At 35.5% G+C, this 16,206-nt stretch overlaps 1 protein-coding gene across 2 annotated transcripts in view; it reads left to right on the forward strand.

Moving 5' to 3' along the window:
* Positions 1-16,206, forward strand: part of CWF19L2 (CWF19 like cell cycle control factor 2) — a 151,774-nt gene that overhangs the window by 79,000 nt on the left and 56,568 nt on the right. For both annotated transcript variants that reach the window (XM_077113082.1, XM_077113083.1), the window contains exons 10-12: positions 2,584-2,676; positions 7,837-7,953; positions 10,013-10,150. In XM_077113082.1, the coding sequence (XP_076969197.1) occupies positions 2,584-2,676; positions 7,837-7,953; positions 10,013-10,150 (348 nt within the window). The remainder of the gene's footprint in view (positions 1-2,583; positions 2,677-7,836; positions 7,954-10,012; positions 10,151-16,206) is intronic.

Here is a 16,206-nt window from a genome sequence, read left to right on the forward strand (position 1 = left end):
GCCATTTGCTCTATTCTTGAATTTCTAACTTATTGAATGTATTTGAGAGAGATAAAGATAAAACTGTCTTCTTTCCCCTTTTAGGCATGTATTCCTAGGAATACTTACTACTTTCTTCATTTCCCTTACCTAAAAAATGAATTCCTAACCTAAAAAATGAATTCCTAAAAAAGGGTGGTTAATTCATTTATCCAAGTTTTAAACCAATGTTTTGTGCTTGATATTGTGTCAGGTGCTTTATATAGGTTGTCTTGTTACTGGATGAAGGCTGTAGATTATTTTGCCTGACACTCAACCAGTTCCTGAGACATCGGGGATTCAAAGAGAGAAAGAGTTTATTACTAGGCGTGTAGTAGGAGAGCATATGGCCTAGTGGCGCAAAATGAGTTTAGGGGGTTCAAAGTTTTTGAGGATTTTAGCAAAGGGAGATGAGGTCATTTTGAACAGCTAGTTCAATACAGAAAAGGAGACAGTTTTATCATTATCATTTCAATGGGTGAACAGAAGCTGAAAGGAAGGGAGGCAGAGCCATCACTTCAGTACTATAGGTATAGGCCCAAAGGAAGGGAGACAAGTGATCTTTTAAAATCAGAGTCTAGCTCATAGGATTTACAAATGTCCAGGGCTGAAACTAGTTAATGGCTGACTTCAAATACTTCAATAGTCTTAGGACTATCCCCTTCAAGAAAATGACCAGATAAAGGGAGTAGCGGGTCTTAAAGTCACAAAGGCACAAGATAAGGGCTTTTACAATAATTTCACATACCAGGACAGCTGAATCATAGTTTTGGATTTCAGGTATTACTTTCTGTCATTTGATTCAGTAATCAAAATCATTCCTTAAATCCTAATTTCTCAATTACAAGTTCATTTAATGCCATGATGTTGTAATTTAAAACTATTTTACCTAAAAATTGAATAGAAATAGGAATGATTTGATAAGAGCCGCTGCTTTAATTTTATTTATTTATTATATCGAAGGTCTGTCACATGCCTGCTGGAGTAAGCACTCATAATACGTTATGTTGCACATAGCAAATAGAAAGTCAGACAACTTTCCATGTCTTGACAGAATAGATTCACTCATGGTCATAGGTATTCATTCACCTTAAAGTAATTATTTAAAAGTTTTTTTATTTTTTATTTATTTGTCAGTGCAATACACTTTGGCAGAACAAAAGGTCTTCACAAGACATTTCTATTTATTAGTTTGTATGTCTTATAAAGGCAAATCTTTTAGATGCTGTTTTTCTCTGAATCTGGACCTTCATAATACTCAACTTCAACTCAACCCAGAACTTGCAAGAGAGAGAGAAACTAACAAAAACAACAATAGCAAGAAAATGAAATTTGAATTTTGAAAGCACTGAAGAATTAGCTAAAATTGAGAGAGGCCACCTAGGTAGGAGGTTAGCTTATATTAAAAGAAATATTATTGTGTTGATGGAACCACTTTAGTAGTAAATGCTATTCTTTGCTTGTCACATAAATCCTTTTTGTTTAATTTTTAACTTATTGGCTTGTTGCCTTATATGTCAATTTTTAAATATAAATTTATTCAGAATAAAAATGAAATATATTCAGAATTTTTATCCAAATTGCTTATCGACAATACAAAAGGCAATATTTTATATCTTATAATGGCTTCCTTTTTTTAACCCATGTTTTAAATATTGTAAGATTATAATATCTAAGGAATTATAAAAATGTTAGCTTTAAGGTTATATAATTCCTTCATCTTCCTGTCCCCTTATTTTAGTTTGCTAATATTGCTGGAATGCAATAAACCAGAAATGTCATGGCTTTTATAAAGGGGATTTTTTAAGTTACAAGTTTACATTTCTAAGGCCACAAAAATGACCCAACTAAGGCATCCAGTGAAATATACCTTGACTCTGAAGAAAAGCCTATGTCTGTAACATGGGAAGGCACATTGTATTTCATAAGAAGGCCCATGGTACGATCTGCTGGGCTCTCTATCTCCAGTTATCCCTGTCTAGGCATCTGCTCTCTCTGTTGGCACTCCACGTATCTCTGTTGGCACTCCAAACATTTCTAGATGTCTGCGTCTGCATTGTTTCTGTGTCAGCTGAGAAGCATCTGTGTTTTTCAAAATGTCTCCCTTTTTAAAGGACTCCAATATACTAATCAAGACTCATCTTGAATGGGTGGAGTCACATTTCCATCTAATCAGAAGGTCACACCTACAACTGAGGTGTGTCACTTCTCCATGTAAACAACCTAAACGATAGGTCTGACCCCACGAGATTGCATCAGAATTGAATGAACATGGCTTTTCTGGAGTATATATAGTTTCAAACAACACCCTCTCCAAAAATATGTCCTTGTAATGATTTACCTTTAAAGCATAAACAAATGCCACAGAAATTTAAGAAGTTCTGAGATAAGTGCATTAAAAAGTAATATATTATGCTGTGAGTTCGCAACTGAAGCTAGGTGATGACTGCATGGGTGTTCATTATGCTGTTTTTCCTTCTGTTATATAAATTGAAAATATTCTATAATGCAGAATTTTTAAAAGTATGTGTATGTTTATCTGTTTTTCACATTTTGTTTTTGAAGAAATTAGCTGAACAACTTAAAGCTCAGCTTGAAAAGGCAAATAAGTTCAAAGAAATTACAACACAGATATTGTCGAGAAAATCTGGGAAAGAGGTAAGGTATAAAAGTTTGTTTGCAGGCACATAATTATCTTTGCAGGCACATAAAATAATACTACTTTGCATTGGTAATATTTTCATATAAGGTGTTTCTTTATCTGTGTGTGTGTGTGAGGGGGTTATGCTTGCTTTAAAAATGTGTTTTCATATGTATTTTCTTACATTGGAAATAGAGCCTTAGCCTGGTGCCAAGGAGACCTGGTTTTATTTTGTACTCTGCTACTTACTGTTTAACCTTGTAAAAGTTAGTTAACTCCTTTGGTCTGTAAATTCTTCCCCTAAAGACTTGAATTAGATATCTGTTTCATATCAAATAAATTACTTTATCCAGTGATTAATTCATCATTCAAGTAGGAGGAGAGAAAGAGAGACAATAAATGATAAATAGATCACACAGTAAAAGATTAGGGTGAATGGATGTCAAATGTATTGGTGGCTTACAGTTTTAAATAGAATATACAGGTAATCCTTATTGAAAAAGTGATGTTGATGCAAGGATTTGAAGGAAATGAAGGAGTGTATTTCTCTATATCTGAGTGAAGAACACTCCAGGTATAGAAAACAGACAGCAGGCCTAAGGTGGGGGGTTTTCTGATGTGTAAGAAGAACAGCAAGGAGACCAGTGGTGCTGGAGTCAAATGAACCAGAAAGAAGAATGCCGGTGATCCAGGTCAGAGAGACTGTGGGAAGCCAGATCATATTAAGCTTTGAAGGTCATATAAAGAATTGGGTCCTTGATCTCAGTGAGATGAAAAGCTAATAAAACGTTTTGAGCAGAGAATATATTTTGATTGGACAATCTTGGTTTTGGATTAAGAATAGATGGCAGGATAATAAGCTGGAGTCTAGTTAGGTTTTTGCAATAAAGATAAGAGGTGATGGTGGCCTTGATCAAGATAGTTGCCTAGAGGGGTAGATAGAATTGATTAGATATTCTTTATATGTTTTCTGTATGTATTTTGAAAGAAGGATATTTATGATTGCTTAGATGTGAGATATGAGATAAAGAGAAGCGTCAAAGAGGATCCCAAGATTTTTATCTTGAGCTGTTGAAAGAATAGAGTGGTCATTATTTGAGAAAGAGGAGGAGCAGATTTGGGGGTAAAGATTAGAACTTCTGTTTTGGTTATATTGAGTTTGGATGCCATTTAGATGTAGAACAACCAGAGATGTCAAATCTGCAGTTGGTTATAGTGTGGAGCTGGAAGAAGCCTAGGTTGGAGCATATTTAAATCCGTGGTACTGTATGAGATCAGCAAGGAAATAAATGTTGATAGAAGTCAAAGGCTTACTTGGGTCCTTACAGTGTTGAGGTTAAATAAATCAATTTTTCACTTTTTTATTGTATAGAGTAACATATAAACAAAGCAAAGAAATAAAAAAAGCAATAATTTTTTTTTTTGCATGAGCAGGCACTGGGAATTGTACCCAGGTCTCTGGCATGGCAGGCGAGAACTCTGCCTTGTGGCCCGCCCAAAAAAGCAGTAGTTTTCAAAGCATGCCTTAACAAGAAGTTGCAGGACAGATCCCAGAGATTGTCATGGGCCACCACATGATCCTTTCAGATTTTTCCTTCTAGCTACTCCAGAATATAGGAGGCTAGAGGCTTAAATATTTTTTAATCACCACAATCAACTTTTTTCTTTTTTTGTGAAAAAAAACACTAAATTTCAAAGCACAGTACCACAATTAGTTGTAGAATATATTTCAGAGTTTGTCCACATTTTTACGGTTTTATGTCTAGTTGCTCTAAGATACTGGAAACTAAACAAGATATCAATTGAGTGGCTCAGCATTCATATTCATTTGATAAATCCTATCTTCTCTGTATAACTCCACCATCATCTTTGATCCTTCCATCTGTTTCTTTAGGGGTGTTTGGGCTATGGCGATTCTAAATTTTTGATATGGGAAGGGTCTGTCACTAATATGGGGTAGGGAGATGGAACTATCTGACGTTCTGGACAGACTTGGCTGGATTTGAGGACTTATATGGACCAGGGACCCATCTGGAGGTTGTAGGTTTCTGGAAAGTTACTTTAGTGCATGAACTCTTATGGAATCTTATATATTACCCTAGCTGTGCTTTAAGATTAACTGGAATGGTCCTCGTTGGGGGTTGGCAGGTTATGATAGGTAGCAAGGTCTAACTGAAGCTTGTGTAAGAGCAACCTTCAGAGTAGCCTCTCGACTCTATTTCAACTCTCTCTGCCACTGATGCTTCATTAATTATACTTCTTTTCCCCCTTTTGGTCAGGATGGAATTGTTGATCCCATGGTGCCAGGTCTGGATTCATCCCTGGGAGTTATCTCCCACATTGCCAGGGAGACTTTCACCCTTGAATGTCATGTAGGGGAAAAGACAGTGATTTCGCTTACAGAGTTGGGTTTAGAGAGACTGAGGCCACATCTGAGCAACAAAAAATGTCCTTCAGAAGTAACTCTTAGGCATACCTATAGGTAGTCTAGGGTTCTCTTCTACCTACATAAGCTTCAAAAGAGTAAGCCTCATGACCGAGGGTGTGGCCTGTTGATTGGGTGTCCCTAAAGTTTGACACGATATCAGGGAATTCCCTGATGGTAAGGATTAATAGTTCCATATTCTTTCTACCATCCTTCAGGGGATTTGCAAATAGTTTTTGATTATCTGCTTAATTTACTCTAGGATGTATCCAGGCATTATGATAATCTATACAAGATTAAAGGACCTCTTATTCTGTGCTCCCTGTGTTTCAGTTGTTCAAATGAGCTATACCGATAGGTTGAATTAAATTATGCACTACAGAAAATTTTAGTTCCAGACCAAATAAACCTTTCTTCCATTGGTCTCAAAGAGTTATGTGTTGTTCTAAAATATAGACACTGTCTTCCTTACCACTATGTTCTGAATTACTTTAACCCCAATCTGTTTGGCTTCATTCTTATCTCTAAATATCAGGTTATATATATAAAACAGCCTCTCCAAATCCCGAAATAATAATCACCACTCCGGAACTTAATGTGTCTGCTGTAAAAGCTTGCAGTCTAGGTCCCTGTTTTCTTATAAGTATTTTCTAAAGGTGACCATATCATTCTTGCTCTTTTGCTTCTTGCTTATATTGTCTCACCAAATGTCCCACATGTTCATTCACATTGTTGCATGCCTCACGACTTTATTCCTTTTTGTAGCAGCACAACCTTCTTTCATAAGTATACATCATTGTTCACCAGTCTACTTTTCCTCCAGTGCATCCTTCAGCCACCTGCATTCATTGGGCATCTTGTAGAGGGCCCAAAGTCTGCAGTCCATTAACATTCTCAATTTTAGATAATTTCATTGTTCCCAAGAGAAAGAAAACCAATAAACACATCCTCACCAAATAAGAAATCTAAACCTCCTCTTAAGTCTTGTCCCTCCCCATCTGATTTGCCGCTGCTGTTGCTGTGGTAGTCCTGATGGTTTCCTTTTGAACATAGCTCATAGCATGCAATAGCAGTTTTCCCCCTGTACCCTGGACTTAAACACTATTTGTACAAGAATCATATCTTCGAAGTAATTCTTGCGAGAATTCATTCATATTTCTAGCGTGAGTCAGTGGGACACATAGGTCTGTACAACCCCTTTCGATCTTGTTCATCTTCCATATGGTACTATTACTTATAGACCCACTACAGAACCACCTTCCCTCCTATCTTTTCCCTTACATTGGAGTTCAACCTCATTAGCTCACAGTTCACCCATCTCTAGCTTCTATGTATGTTTAAATCCCCTATATTCTGTATTATAAGCCTCTGATTTTCCCTTTACCATGGTCACAAAAGTGAAGTCATACAGTATCTATCCTTTTGTGTCTGGCTGATTTCACTCAGCATTATGTCCTCAGGGCTCATCTATCTTGTCATGTGCTTCAGGACATCATTTCGTTTTACTGCTGCATAATATTCCATCGTATGTATATACCACATTTTGCTGATCCACTCATCTGTTGATGGGCATCTGATTTGCTTCCATCTTTTGACGATTGTGAATAATGCTGCTATGAACATTGGGGTGCAAATGTGTTTGTGTCATTGCTTTCAGCTCTTCTTCTGGGTATATACCAAGTAGTACTATTCCTGGGTGATAGGGCAACTTGATACTTAGTTTACACTTCCTCCGGAGCCATTTTTAAAATCACTCCAATTTCAGCTGGTTTAAAACTAGGGACCTGAGCTTAGAGGCACTAGAGATCAGTATGGCATCTTATTACTCACAGTAATCCATATAGTCTTCCTGGTGCACTATTTTCTCTCCAGATATTAGATATTAGATGGGGCTATGCAGTCGCTTGTGAAACTGAGCTTTTTTTCTGCTCACTGTTGATGGTAATGTAAAATGGTGCAACAGCTCTGGAAAAGAATTTGGTGATTCCTCAGGAAGCTAAGTATAAATTGTCTTAAGATCTGGCAATCCTGTTTATAGCTATATTCTTGGAAGAAAAGAGTTATAGTCGCTGTTGCTATGTTACCTCCATTGCGGCCTCCTTGTGGTCGTTAACATCCCTTTTTAATCACAGAATAAAGTTTACTCTTGTTCTGTGCTGTGCTAGGCACCTATTTGGCTAAAACTTTGTAGGAAAAAGATTATGACTTGAAAGTATATGGGATATAACTTCCTCTGAAAAATCATAGAAGTGGAAAGCATTTGAGGGCTGCTAATGGAAAGAAGAAATTTATGCGGAGTATCATTATAGTAGCTAATTTAACAAGATTGTTTTGTCATTTAGTTCTTTTGTTTATTATAATTAAATTTTAATAGGATCTTCAGATTGAAAAAGCATACATTAAATATGACATCTTCATATGTAATGAATACTCTTATATACTGTCTAGTTGACTGTTGGTATTTTGTCATCTTTTATTATTACCTAAATGAATATTTTATTTAACTTTTTACTTTGGTGATTGCTTATTTTTTTAAATAACTAAATTTTAGGTATTTTTTCCCACCTTTTTTCTTGAAAAGATTATAGTCATTTTCTAGTATGATAGATGACTAAAATCCTGGAGATCCTAAAATAATCCATAGTAATATATGAAAGTGGGAATCTTTTTTTAATCACTTTTTTGTTATTAAATATAAACATTCAACATTCTTCACAATAATTTCAAAAGTTATCTCTCAATCTTTCCATAGAAGGAAGACCATCAAGAAGTGATCCTTGTTAAAACAGATCAGTCTGGAAGAGTATGGCCTGTGAACACACCGGGAAAATCTGTAGAATCAAAAGTAGAAAGACAGAGGAGACAGATGGTATAGTTAACATAATGTCTTTATTTATTATTCAAAATTCGTTCCTTCTTCCTGTGACTTACTTTGCGTGAGACAATCTCTAAATATTTTCTTAATTGTAGCTTTCTAATCTAAAAACATTAGAACATAGTAAAATTATGTTTCTACTTTTATTCTTAATTATAGTCCTTTGCATTTTACAAAGTAGAATTAGATTCAATTGCTTTTTTTCGAAAGGTTGTTGTGGATTTTGAATGTTTAAGGTAATTTTAATTTTAGGGTACAATTTCTTTGGCAGTGTTTGTAGCTTCCTCTTACATACTTACTATATCTCTTAGGGAAAACCTTGGTCTTCTGGATCTGTTATCTGTGTTAGACAGCTAATTTGAGATCTGCTGATGGGGTATTCATACACAGTAATGTTTAAATAATTATGTAGATAATGTGATCCGTTATAAACCTATTTTAATTTTACATCTAACAGCTCTAGCAATTAGCATCTCGAAGTCTACCTCGAGACTTCGAGATGCCAAAAGCAGTGCACTGATTTTTCCCAAATTAGGAGTTTGTTTTAAATTTGAAGTATCCTACAAGTGGGAATCATGTTCACAAAGATGTATTCATTCAGAATTTTTCCGTCAAATGTTTAGTATTTGTCTTATGGGTGTCTACACTGTTGAGATATAAATTAATGCATTCAACAAATAGAAAGTAAGCTAGAGACCTGTTCTGATGTAAAGAGAGAAATTAGGAGGTTGGAAGAAAGATAAAGCAGGAGAATAGTAAAGTATTAAGTATGCTATGGAGAATAGCAGAAAGAACAGACTGAGATGCTTTTTGAGTTACATGCTACTAAGTAGTGTAGGTATAGGAGTAAAGAAGGTAGACATGTTCATTCAACATAGGGGTTTATTCTTTGAGTGTAATGAAAGAGTAAAAGGTAGAAGAGATGAGGGTCTGGACCCATGGAGTGTGTATTAGTCAGGTTCTCTAGGGAAATAGAACTGACAAGAGATATCTGTCTATAAATATGAGATTTTATGAAAATGTCTCACGGCAAGTGTGGAGATGTATGAGTCCAAATTCCGTAGGGCAGAGCACAAGCTGACAGCTCCCCCCAGCAGAGGCTGGCTGGCTAAAGTGGAAAGAGCGATTCTCTCTTCTGACTTCCCCTTTAAAGCCTACAACTGATTAGATTAAACATCACTAATTATGGGAGGCACTCTCTTTGGCCAGCTGCAGATGTAATTAGCCATGGATGCAGTCTACATGCTGATAATTTAATAAACTAGCCATGAAGTGTGCTTGCAGTAATGGTTATGCCAGTGCCTGCTTGACTGGGCAACTGGGCACCATCACCTGGCCATGTTGACACATGAACCTAACCATAACAGAGTGATTGAAGTCATGGAATATGAAATTTAAGCTAGCTAACACAGTTACAGTAATACTGAGAAAAGATATCAGGATATGGTTCCAGAGATCTCAAAGAAGTTGAAGACCAGGTTTTATTTGGTTAAGGAAATATGAGAGCAGTATTGGAGAGATTTGGTTTGGGAAGAATAAATAATACTTTTCTTTCGACATTTGGTTATGGAACCAACTGATAGGGATATTAACTAGTGAAAATTATTAACTTAGATAGAGATCACAATATCAGTTTTGATTTGGACTTAAAAATTAGAATTGGGCTTATGAATACTTCCTTTGTTTTAGATACATTTACTTGATCTCTAGATAACTGCAGGCTGCCTTCTACAATGGTAGGCATTTTTTGCTATAGGGAGGAGAAGAGCAGAGAGGGAAAAAGAAGGAATAGAGCAATTGTGCTCTTGCCCCACATTCAGCAATCAGATAATGTCATACTTCTATCCCTGGGGAAGAGGAAATAAAGGGGCAGGAGAAGTAAGAAACATTATTCTAATGGTTCCTCCATATGGAAGCAAATAGAATAAGGATAAGTGGAAGATTGTGTTGCATAATATATTTTACATTTACTATCAAATATATGGAATAATCCATTAAAAGCAGTTCAGAGACTTATATTTTCACAATGTTAATAATTTTCGTTTTGCCATAGGTACCAACACATGAGGAAAAAGAGAGGGTCAGATACTTTTATGATGATGCTAAACTAAGCCTAAATGATTTAGTCAAAAATGAAAAGATGGGAACAGCAGAAGATCAAAACAGGCTTTTTATGAGAATGGCATCTAAGGTAAGATATATTCCTAGGTTACCTTTGTATTTTAAGAAGCTCGTTAATCAATCTAGCAATGGTTTACTTTCTAGAGATCTAGTTCTCTAATTTTAATTTATTTCATTATTTTAAGTTCTTTGTAAGACATATAAGGAGCATATATTTTGGAATTGATTATGATTGGGAAGTATACATTTGGAATTTTGTTTGTTTTAAATATAGTAACTAGTTTGTTAATGTATTCTGTGGATATATTATTTATAGATTTGATCTACCATTTAAGAGAAAGTTTGGGCCCTGAGTTTAATGATTGGAAATGTGCTGCCAGTTGTGTTACTAATCTGTCTTGTCTTAATGGTCCTCCAATTATTCATAATTATGATCAGGAGGTAGAATAAAATATGGAATAATAGATTACGTATTGTAGAGAAGGCATTTTGGAATAATATTGCCTACTTATTTGAAAATATGCATTATCTTAATTTATTACGAGGAATAGACTGGATGAATTTTTGTTTTTCAATAGCATTCTTTGTTGCAATCCTTTCCTAAACTCTCCTGTGTTGATTTGCTAATGCTGCTGAAATGTAATATACTAGAAATGGAATGACTTTTAAAAAGGGAATTTAATAAGTTACAAGTTTATAGTTCTAAAGCCATAAGTATGTCCAAACTAAGGCACCCAGAGAAAGATAACTTGACTCAAGAAAGGTCGATGTGGGAAGGCACGTGGGTGGCATCTCCTGGTCCTTGTTCCCAATTCCATTGCTTCCAGCTTCTGATGCCAGTGGTTTCCTCTCTAAGCATCTGTGGGCCTGCACTTAGTTTTCCAGTATACAACTCTGGTTTCTGACTTGCTTAGCATCTCATGGGAAGGTACGTGGTGATGTCTGCTAGGTTCTGACCATGTCTAGGCATCTACTGTCTCTGTTACAACTCCAGGCATTTCCAAACATTCATGTCCCTGTCAGCTCTGAAGCAACTGTTCTCTAGGCATCTGCAGCTGAGGTTTCTCCAAAATGTTTCCCTTTTTATAGGACTCTAGTAAACTAATCAAAACCCACCTTGAATAGGTGGGTCACATCTCCCTCTGGTCAAAAGGTCAAACCCACAATTGGGCGTGCCTCATCTATGTGGAGATAATATAATCAGAAGTTTCCACTTTACAATCTTGAATCAGGATTAAAAGAAATGGCTGCTCCCACACGATTGGATCAGGATTAAAACATAGCTTTTCTGGGATGTATAATAGTTTCAAACTGGCATAACTACTATTAATGTTGTTGTTGTTTTATAGAAGAGACATATATAAATTTAGCTCTATAACAGGAGTTGGTAAAGAATGACTCCATAGGAAAAATGCAGCTCACCACCTGTTCTTGCAAATAAAGTTTTTTGTTTTTTTTTTGACATGGGCAGGCTCCGGAAATTGAACCCGGCTCTCCAGTGTGACAGGCAAGAATTCTGCCACTGAGCCATTGTTGCACTGCCCACAAATAAAGCTTTACTGGAACACAGTCAGGCACTTTCTTTACATGTTATCTATGGTTGATTTTGCTATATGGCTAAATTGAGTAGTTGTGGCAGAGATTCTGTGGCGTACAAAGTAAAAAATATTTATTATCTCTTTTTTTTTTTTTAAACAGAAAACGTTTGTCTACCTCTGTTCTATAATACCAGTGATTGCTTTTTGGTTCATGGGGCCTGGAACTGTGTATCTGAGGGACAGAAATGGGAAGGAGAATTCTTACTGTATATATTTTCAAATTCTTTTTTTTGTTAACTATGTCAATATATTGCCTGGTTAAAATATTAACCTCATGAAAATTAAAATAAATTAAATGAAACCAGGATATATGTTGGAAGTAGGTGGATGTGGAAGGATAAAATAAACTTGGTTTTAAATTTAGAAATGCTTATTCTTCACATCACCAAGAATTGTATGGATTCTTAAATTTAGCCCGTTAGGATAATTAAATCCTGTGTTTATTTGGTGTGAATTGCAAGGAATTTCCTAAGATATGGAAATTCAGTGTAGAAAGGACATATTTTATGAAATTTCACTTCTTAGAAATAAGATCACTTTGTGAGGAAGTCTGAATTAAATATGGTTTTAGTAATGGCATCATGATCCATTCAAGTTTATTTTTAAGAGAAAAATCCTTTTTAGAAATTGTAATAAGTCATTTATTCAGCAGACAAATGTTTATTGAATACCTAATTTGTATCAGACACCATTCTAAGTGCTAGACATAGAGAGGTAATCAAGTCAAAGTTTTTCCCCTCAAGGAGCTTATATTTCTAATAGATGAGACAGAAAATGAACAAATACATAATATAAACTATTATATAACACAAGTAATATATTGCATGATAGAAAATATTTCTATAGAAGTAAAGCAAAAGATAGGAGAAGGATCATATTTTCAATAGTGTTGAGTGAAGGCCTCTCTGTGGAAGGGAAGTTACAGTAGACTCTGAACATAGTGAGGGAGTGATTCATGTGAATATTTGGGAATATTTTTAGCAGAAGAAGTAACATGCAAAGGATCTGAAGCAGAGACAAATCTGAAGAACATCAGGAAATAGCAAGCTGACAAGCGTGACTGGGAGAAAAGGGAGAAGGGGAAAGAGAAGGAGAAGATGAGATGGGAGATATTGCAGAGGTCACATGATGTAGGGTCTCTTAGCCCATGCTGTAAGAACTTTTGTTTTTGATCTAAATGGTGGGAAGCAAAGCAGTGTTATGATCTAGCTTATGTTTTGAAAGTATTTCTCTAGCTTTTGTTCTGAGAAAATAATATAGGGAAGCAAGAGTGAAAACAGGGCAATCACTTATATGGATGTTGCATTAATCCACATAAATGGTAAAAGAGCCTTGGTTTATGGTAATAAAACTGGTGAGAAGTATTAACGATTTGCAACGATGTTGGTGATATTTACTGAAATGGAAAAACTGGAGGAGGGACAAGTTGGGGGGGATGTGAATCAAGAGTACTATTACACACGTTGAACTAGGAAATGCCTTTTAGACAGCATGGTGGTATGGAGTGACTTCCCCTGGAGCTCTGCGTAGGGTTGGTTCTCCCATATAAATTTTACATATTTTATGTAAATAATATTTAAAGCCATGGGATTTAAAAGTGTGAAAACGCTTAAGGGAGAGTCTGAAGAGTGAATCCTGGAGTACTGTCTGGAAGGAGAGAGAGAAGTGATTGTGCAAATGAGACTGAGAAAGAACAGCTAGTGAGGTAAGAAAAAACTAAGAAGGAGTGGTATTTCAGATGCCAACTGTGCCAGCTACATTTGAAAGGTTAAAATGAATAGAGATGTGACCATTGGGCAATTTGGAGACTTCTGGTGGCAAGTGTGGTTTCCTTGATTATAGATATTCGTGAGTGAACATGTGTAGAATTGGTGAAGACCGTGAATATATTCAACTAAATATTCTTAGGAAGAATTTGCTGTTAAGAGGAACTGTAATTGAGTGGGGTCAGGGAAGATGTGTCTGTATTTTTTTTTAAGATGAGCATGAATGGCAGCATCTTTGTATGCTGATGGGAATAATTCAGTGGAAAAAATGACATAATAGAGAAAGGGCTAATTGAAAAAGTAAAGTTCTTGAATAGCCAGAAGAGAAAGGGCTGTGTATTAGTTTCTTGGGCGCTGAAACAAATACCGTAAAAGGGGTGGGCTTACAACAATAGAGATTTCTTGGCTCAGACTTGAAAAGTCTAAAATTGAGGGGCCAGCAAGGCTGTGCTTTTTTCTTCAAGACTGTGGTGTTTTGTAGCCGGCTCCTAGTAATTGTAGTTGGCTTTTCTGTCACATGGCAGTACACATGTCAGTGTTTTCTTATTTCTCTTTCAGGTTTCATTGACTTCCAACTTCTTTCTCTTCCCATGGCTTCTCTTTTTTGTATGTCCAATTTCCTTTGCTTATAAGGACTTTAGCCATATTTGAGTATAGCTCACGTCATTAAATCCGAATGCACCTTAGTTAGTAACAACATCTTCAAAGGTTCTTCTTACAAGTGAGTTCACAACAACAGGATCAGGGGTAGGACTTAAACATGCCTTTTGTGCGGTCATGATTTAGTCTCCAATAGAGACAATATATAGATGGAGAGGTTGGCTTTAGGAGCTTGTTACTATTCACATTTATAATGGGAAAAAAGGCAGAGTATAAAGATACAGATGCAAATAGGTTGGCTAATTTGGTAGTAGGAAAATTAGCAGTTTTGTTCTTATTACTTCTGATAGTTCAGTGCAGAGACTAAGGTTGTCAGCTGAGTGTGAAGATAGAAAAAGGACGTTAGAGGTTTGAGAAGAAGATGTGAAATGGTCTTTGGGAAAAACTATGAGTGAATCTATAAAGGAAAATAAGTACAATTTTAGGCAGTGCTAAGGGCCAATTTGAAGTGTGTGGTTATAAATTTAAAATAAAGCACACCAGATTGCATGTGTATTTTTCTTTTGCCACGTTTGGGTGCAAGAGGGAATGAATAGAAATTTTGTTTTATATGGATTGTGATACATTGATCATGACTTGTGTAGTATTTTTCATATTTCACCACTGCTGTTTACAGCCTTAAGGGTCCAAACAATAGAGCTTTTTTTTTTTGCATAGGCAGGCACCGGGAATCGAACCCGGGTCTGTAGCATGGCAGGTGAGAACTCTTCCTGCTGAGCCACTGTGGCCTGCCCAGAACATATTTTTAATATATATTTCTTTTGTTACATTTGGACATTACTTTTAATAATTTTAATATATTTTAATATTATTTATATTGTATGGGATAATTTTTAGTATTAACTGATTTGTCAATAATTGAAATTTCATTTAGTCAGTTTCCCTGAACATTTTAAATAATTCATTTAAAAAATATTCCTATTCACTAAAGTAAAACATAAGAATTAGAATACTATAGCAATTTATCAATGGTGTTTGGCCCCTAAAAGTTCCATTTCAAGTCTATTTTAGCTACCACAGAAACCTTTGACTTAAAAAATAATGTTCTAGTTTTATAAAATGATATATTTTAAATAATCATATGAAATATCCTTATTAAATGGATTTATGAGAAAGCTTTCTAGGATAGTGTCTGTCATAGATAGTAGTTAGTCAATGTTTCTTTCCCACCTTCTTTCATTTTTTATGCTATTTCTAAATAAATGCTTATTCTTTTGTTTTTGAATATCATTTAGATATTCACTAATAATTTTCAGCAGAAGTTGATCAAAACTGATGGAGTTAAATAAACCTGTACACTAAACCAATGCAGTACTATGCAACTGGTACACATGGAATCTAGATTTTTTTAAAAAGTGCTCGCTGAGCAATTTATGTATTGTTGAATTTGTAGTAATATTAATAAGGTGTGTTTTTGTAACGGTGTTGTTTTTATCCAAGAAAATTGTTTTCTTTGCACCATTTAATGGTGATGTTCATTTGGTTGAAGAAACTGACAAAATGCAGTAAGCCATCTCTTCTCCTCTCCCCCAGCGAACTATTCTAACTTTATCATGCCTGTTTTCGTTTTTGGTTTTTTTTGGCTGAAAATTGATTTGTGTATGATAGCAGAAGGAAGAGAGTAGGTATTTTGGTTTGTTAATGTTACCAGAACATAATATACCAGAAATGGAATGGCTTTTAGAAATGAAGTGTATTAAGTTGCAAGTTTACAGTTCTAAGACCATATCAATGTCTAAACTAAGGCAACCAGGAAAAGATAACATTAACTTAAGAAAGGCTGATCGGTCCAGAACACTTCTGTCAGCTGGGAATGCACATGTCTGATGTCTACTGGTACTTTGGCTTTAGGTTTTAAATAGCTTTCCTTGGGTGCATTTTCTTTCTGCATTCCAAATGTTTGGGTCTCCTGTAGTCTTTTTGAAGCTTTTTCTGAAATATCTCCCCTTTTAAAGGATTCTAGTTAACAAATCAAGACCCACCTTGAATGGGTAGAGTCACATCTTCATCTAATTAAAAGGCCACACCCACAATTGAGTGTGTCACATCTCCATGGAAAAAATCTAATCAAAACTTTCCACCCTACACAATAGATGTGGCCC

Source organism: Tamandua tetradactyla, chromosome 8, assembly GCF_023851605.1.
Source record: "Tamandua tetradactyla isolate mTamTet1 chromosome 8, mTamTet1.pri, whole genome shotgun sequence".
NCBI lineage: Eukaryota > Metazoa > Chordata > Mammalia > Pilosa > Myrmecophagidae > Tamandua > Tamandua tetradactyla.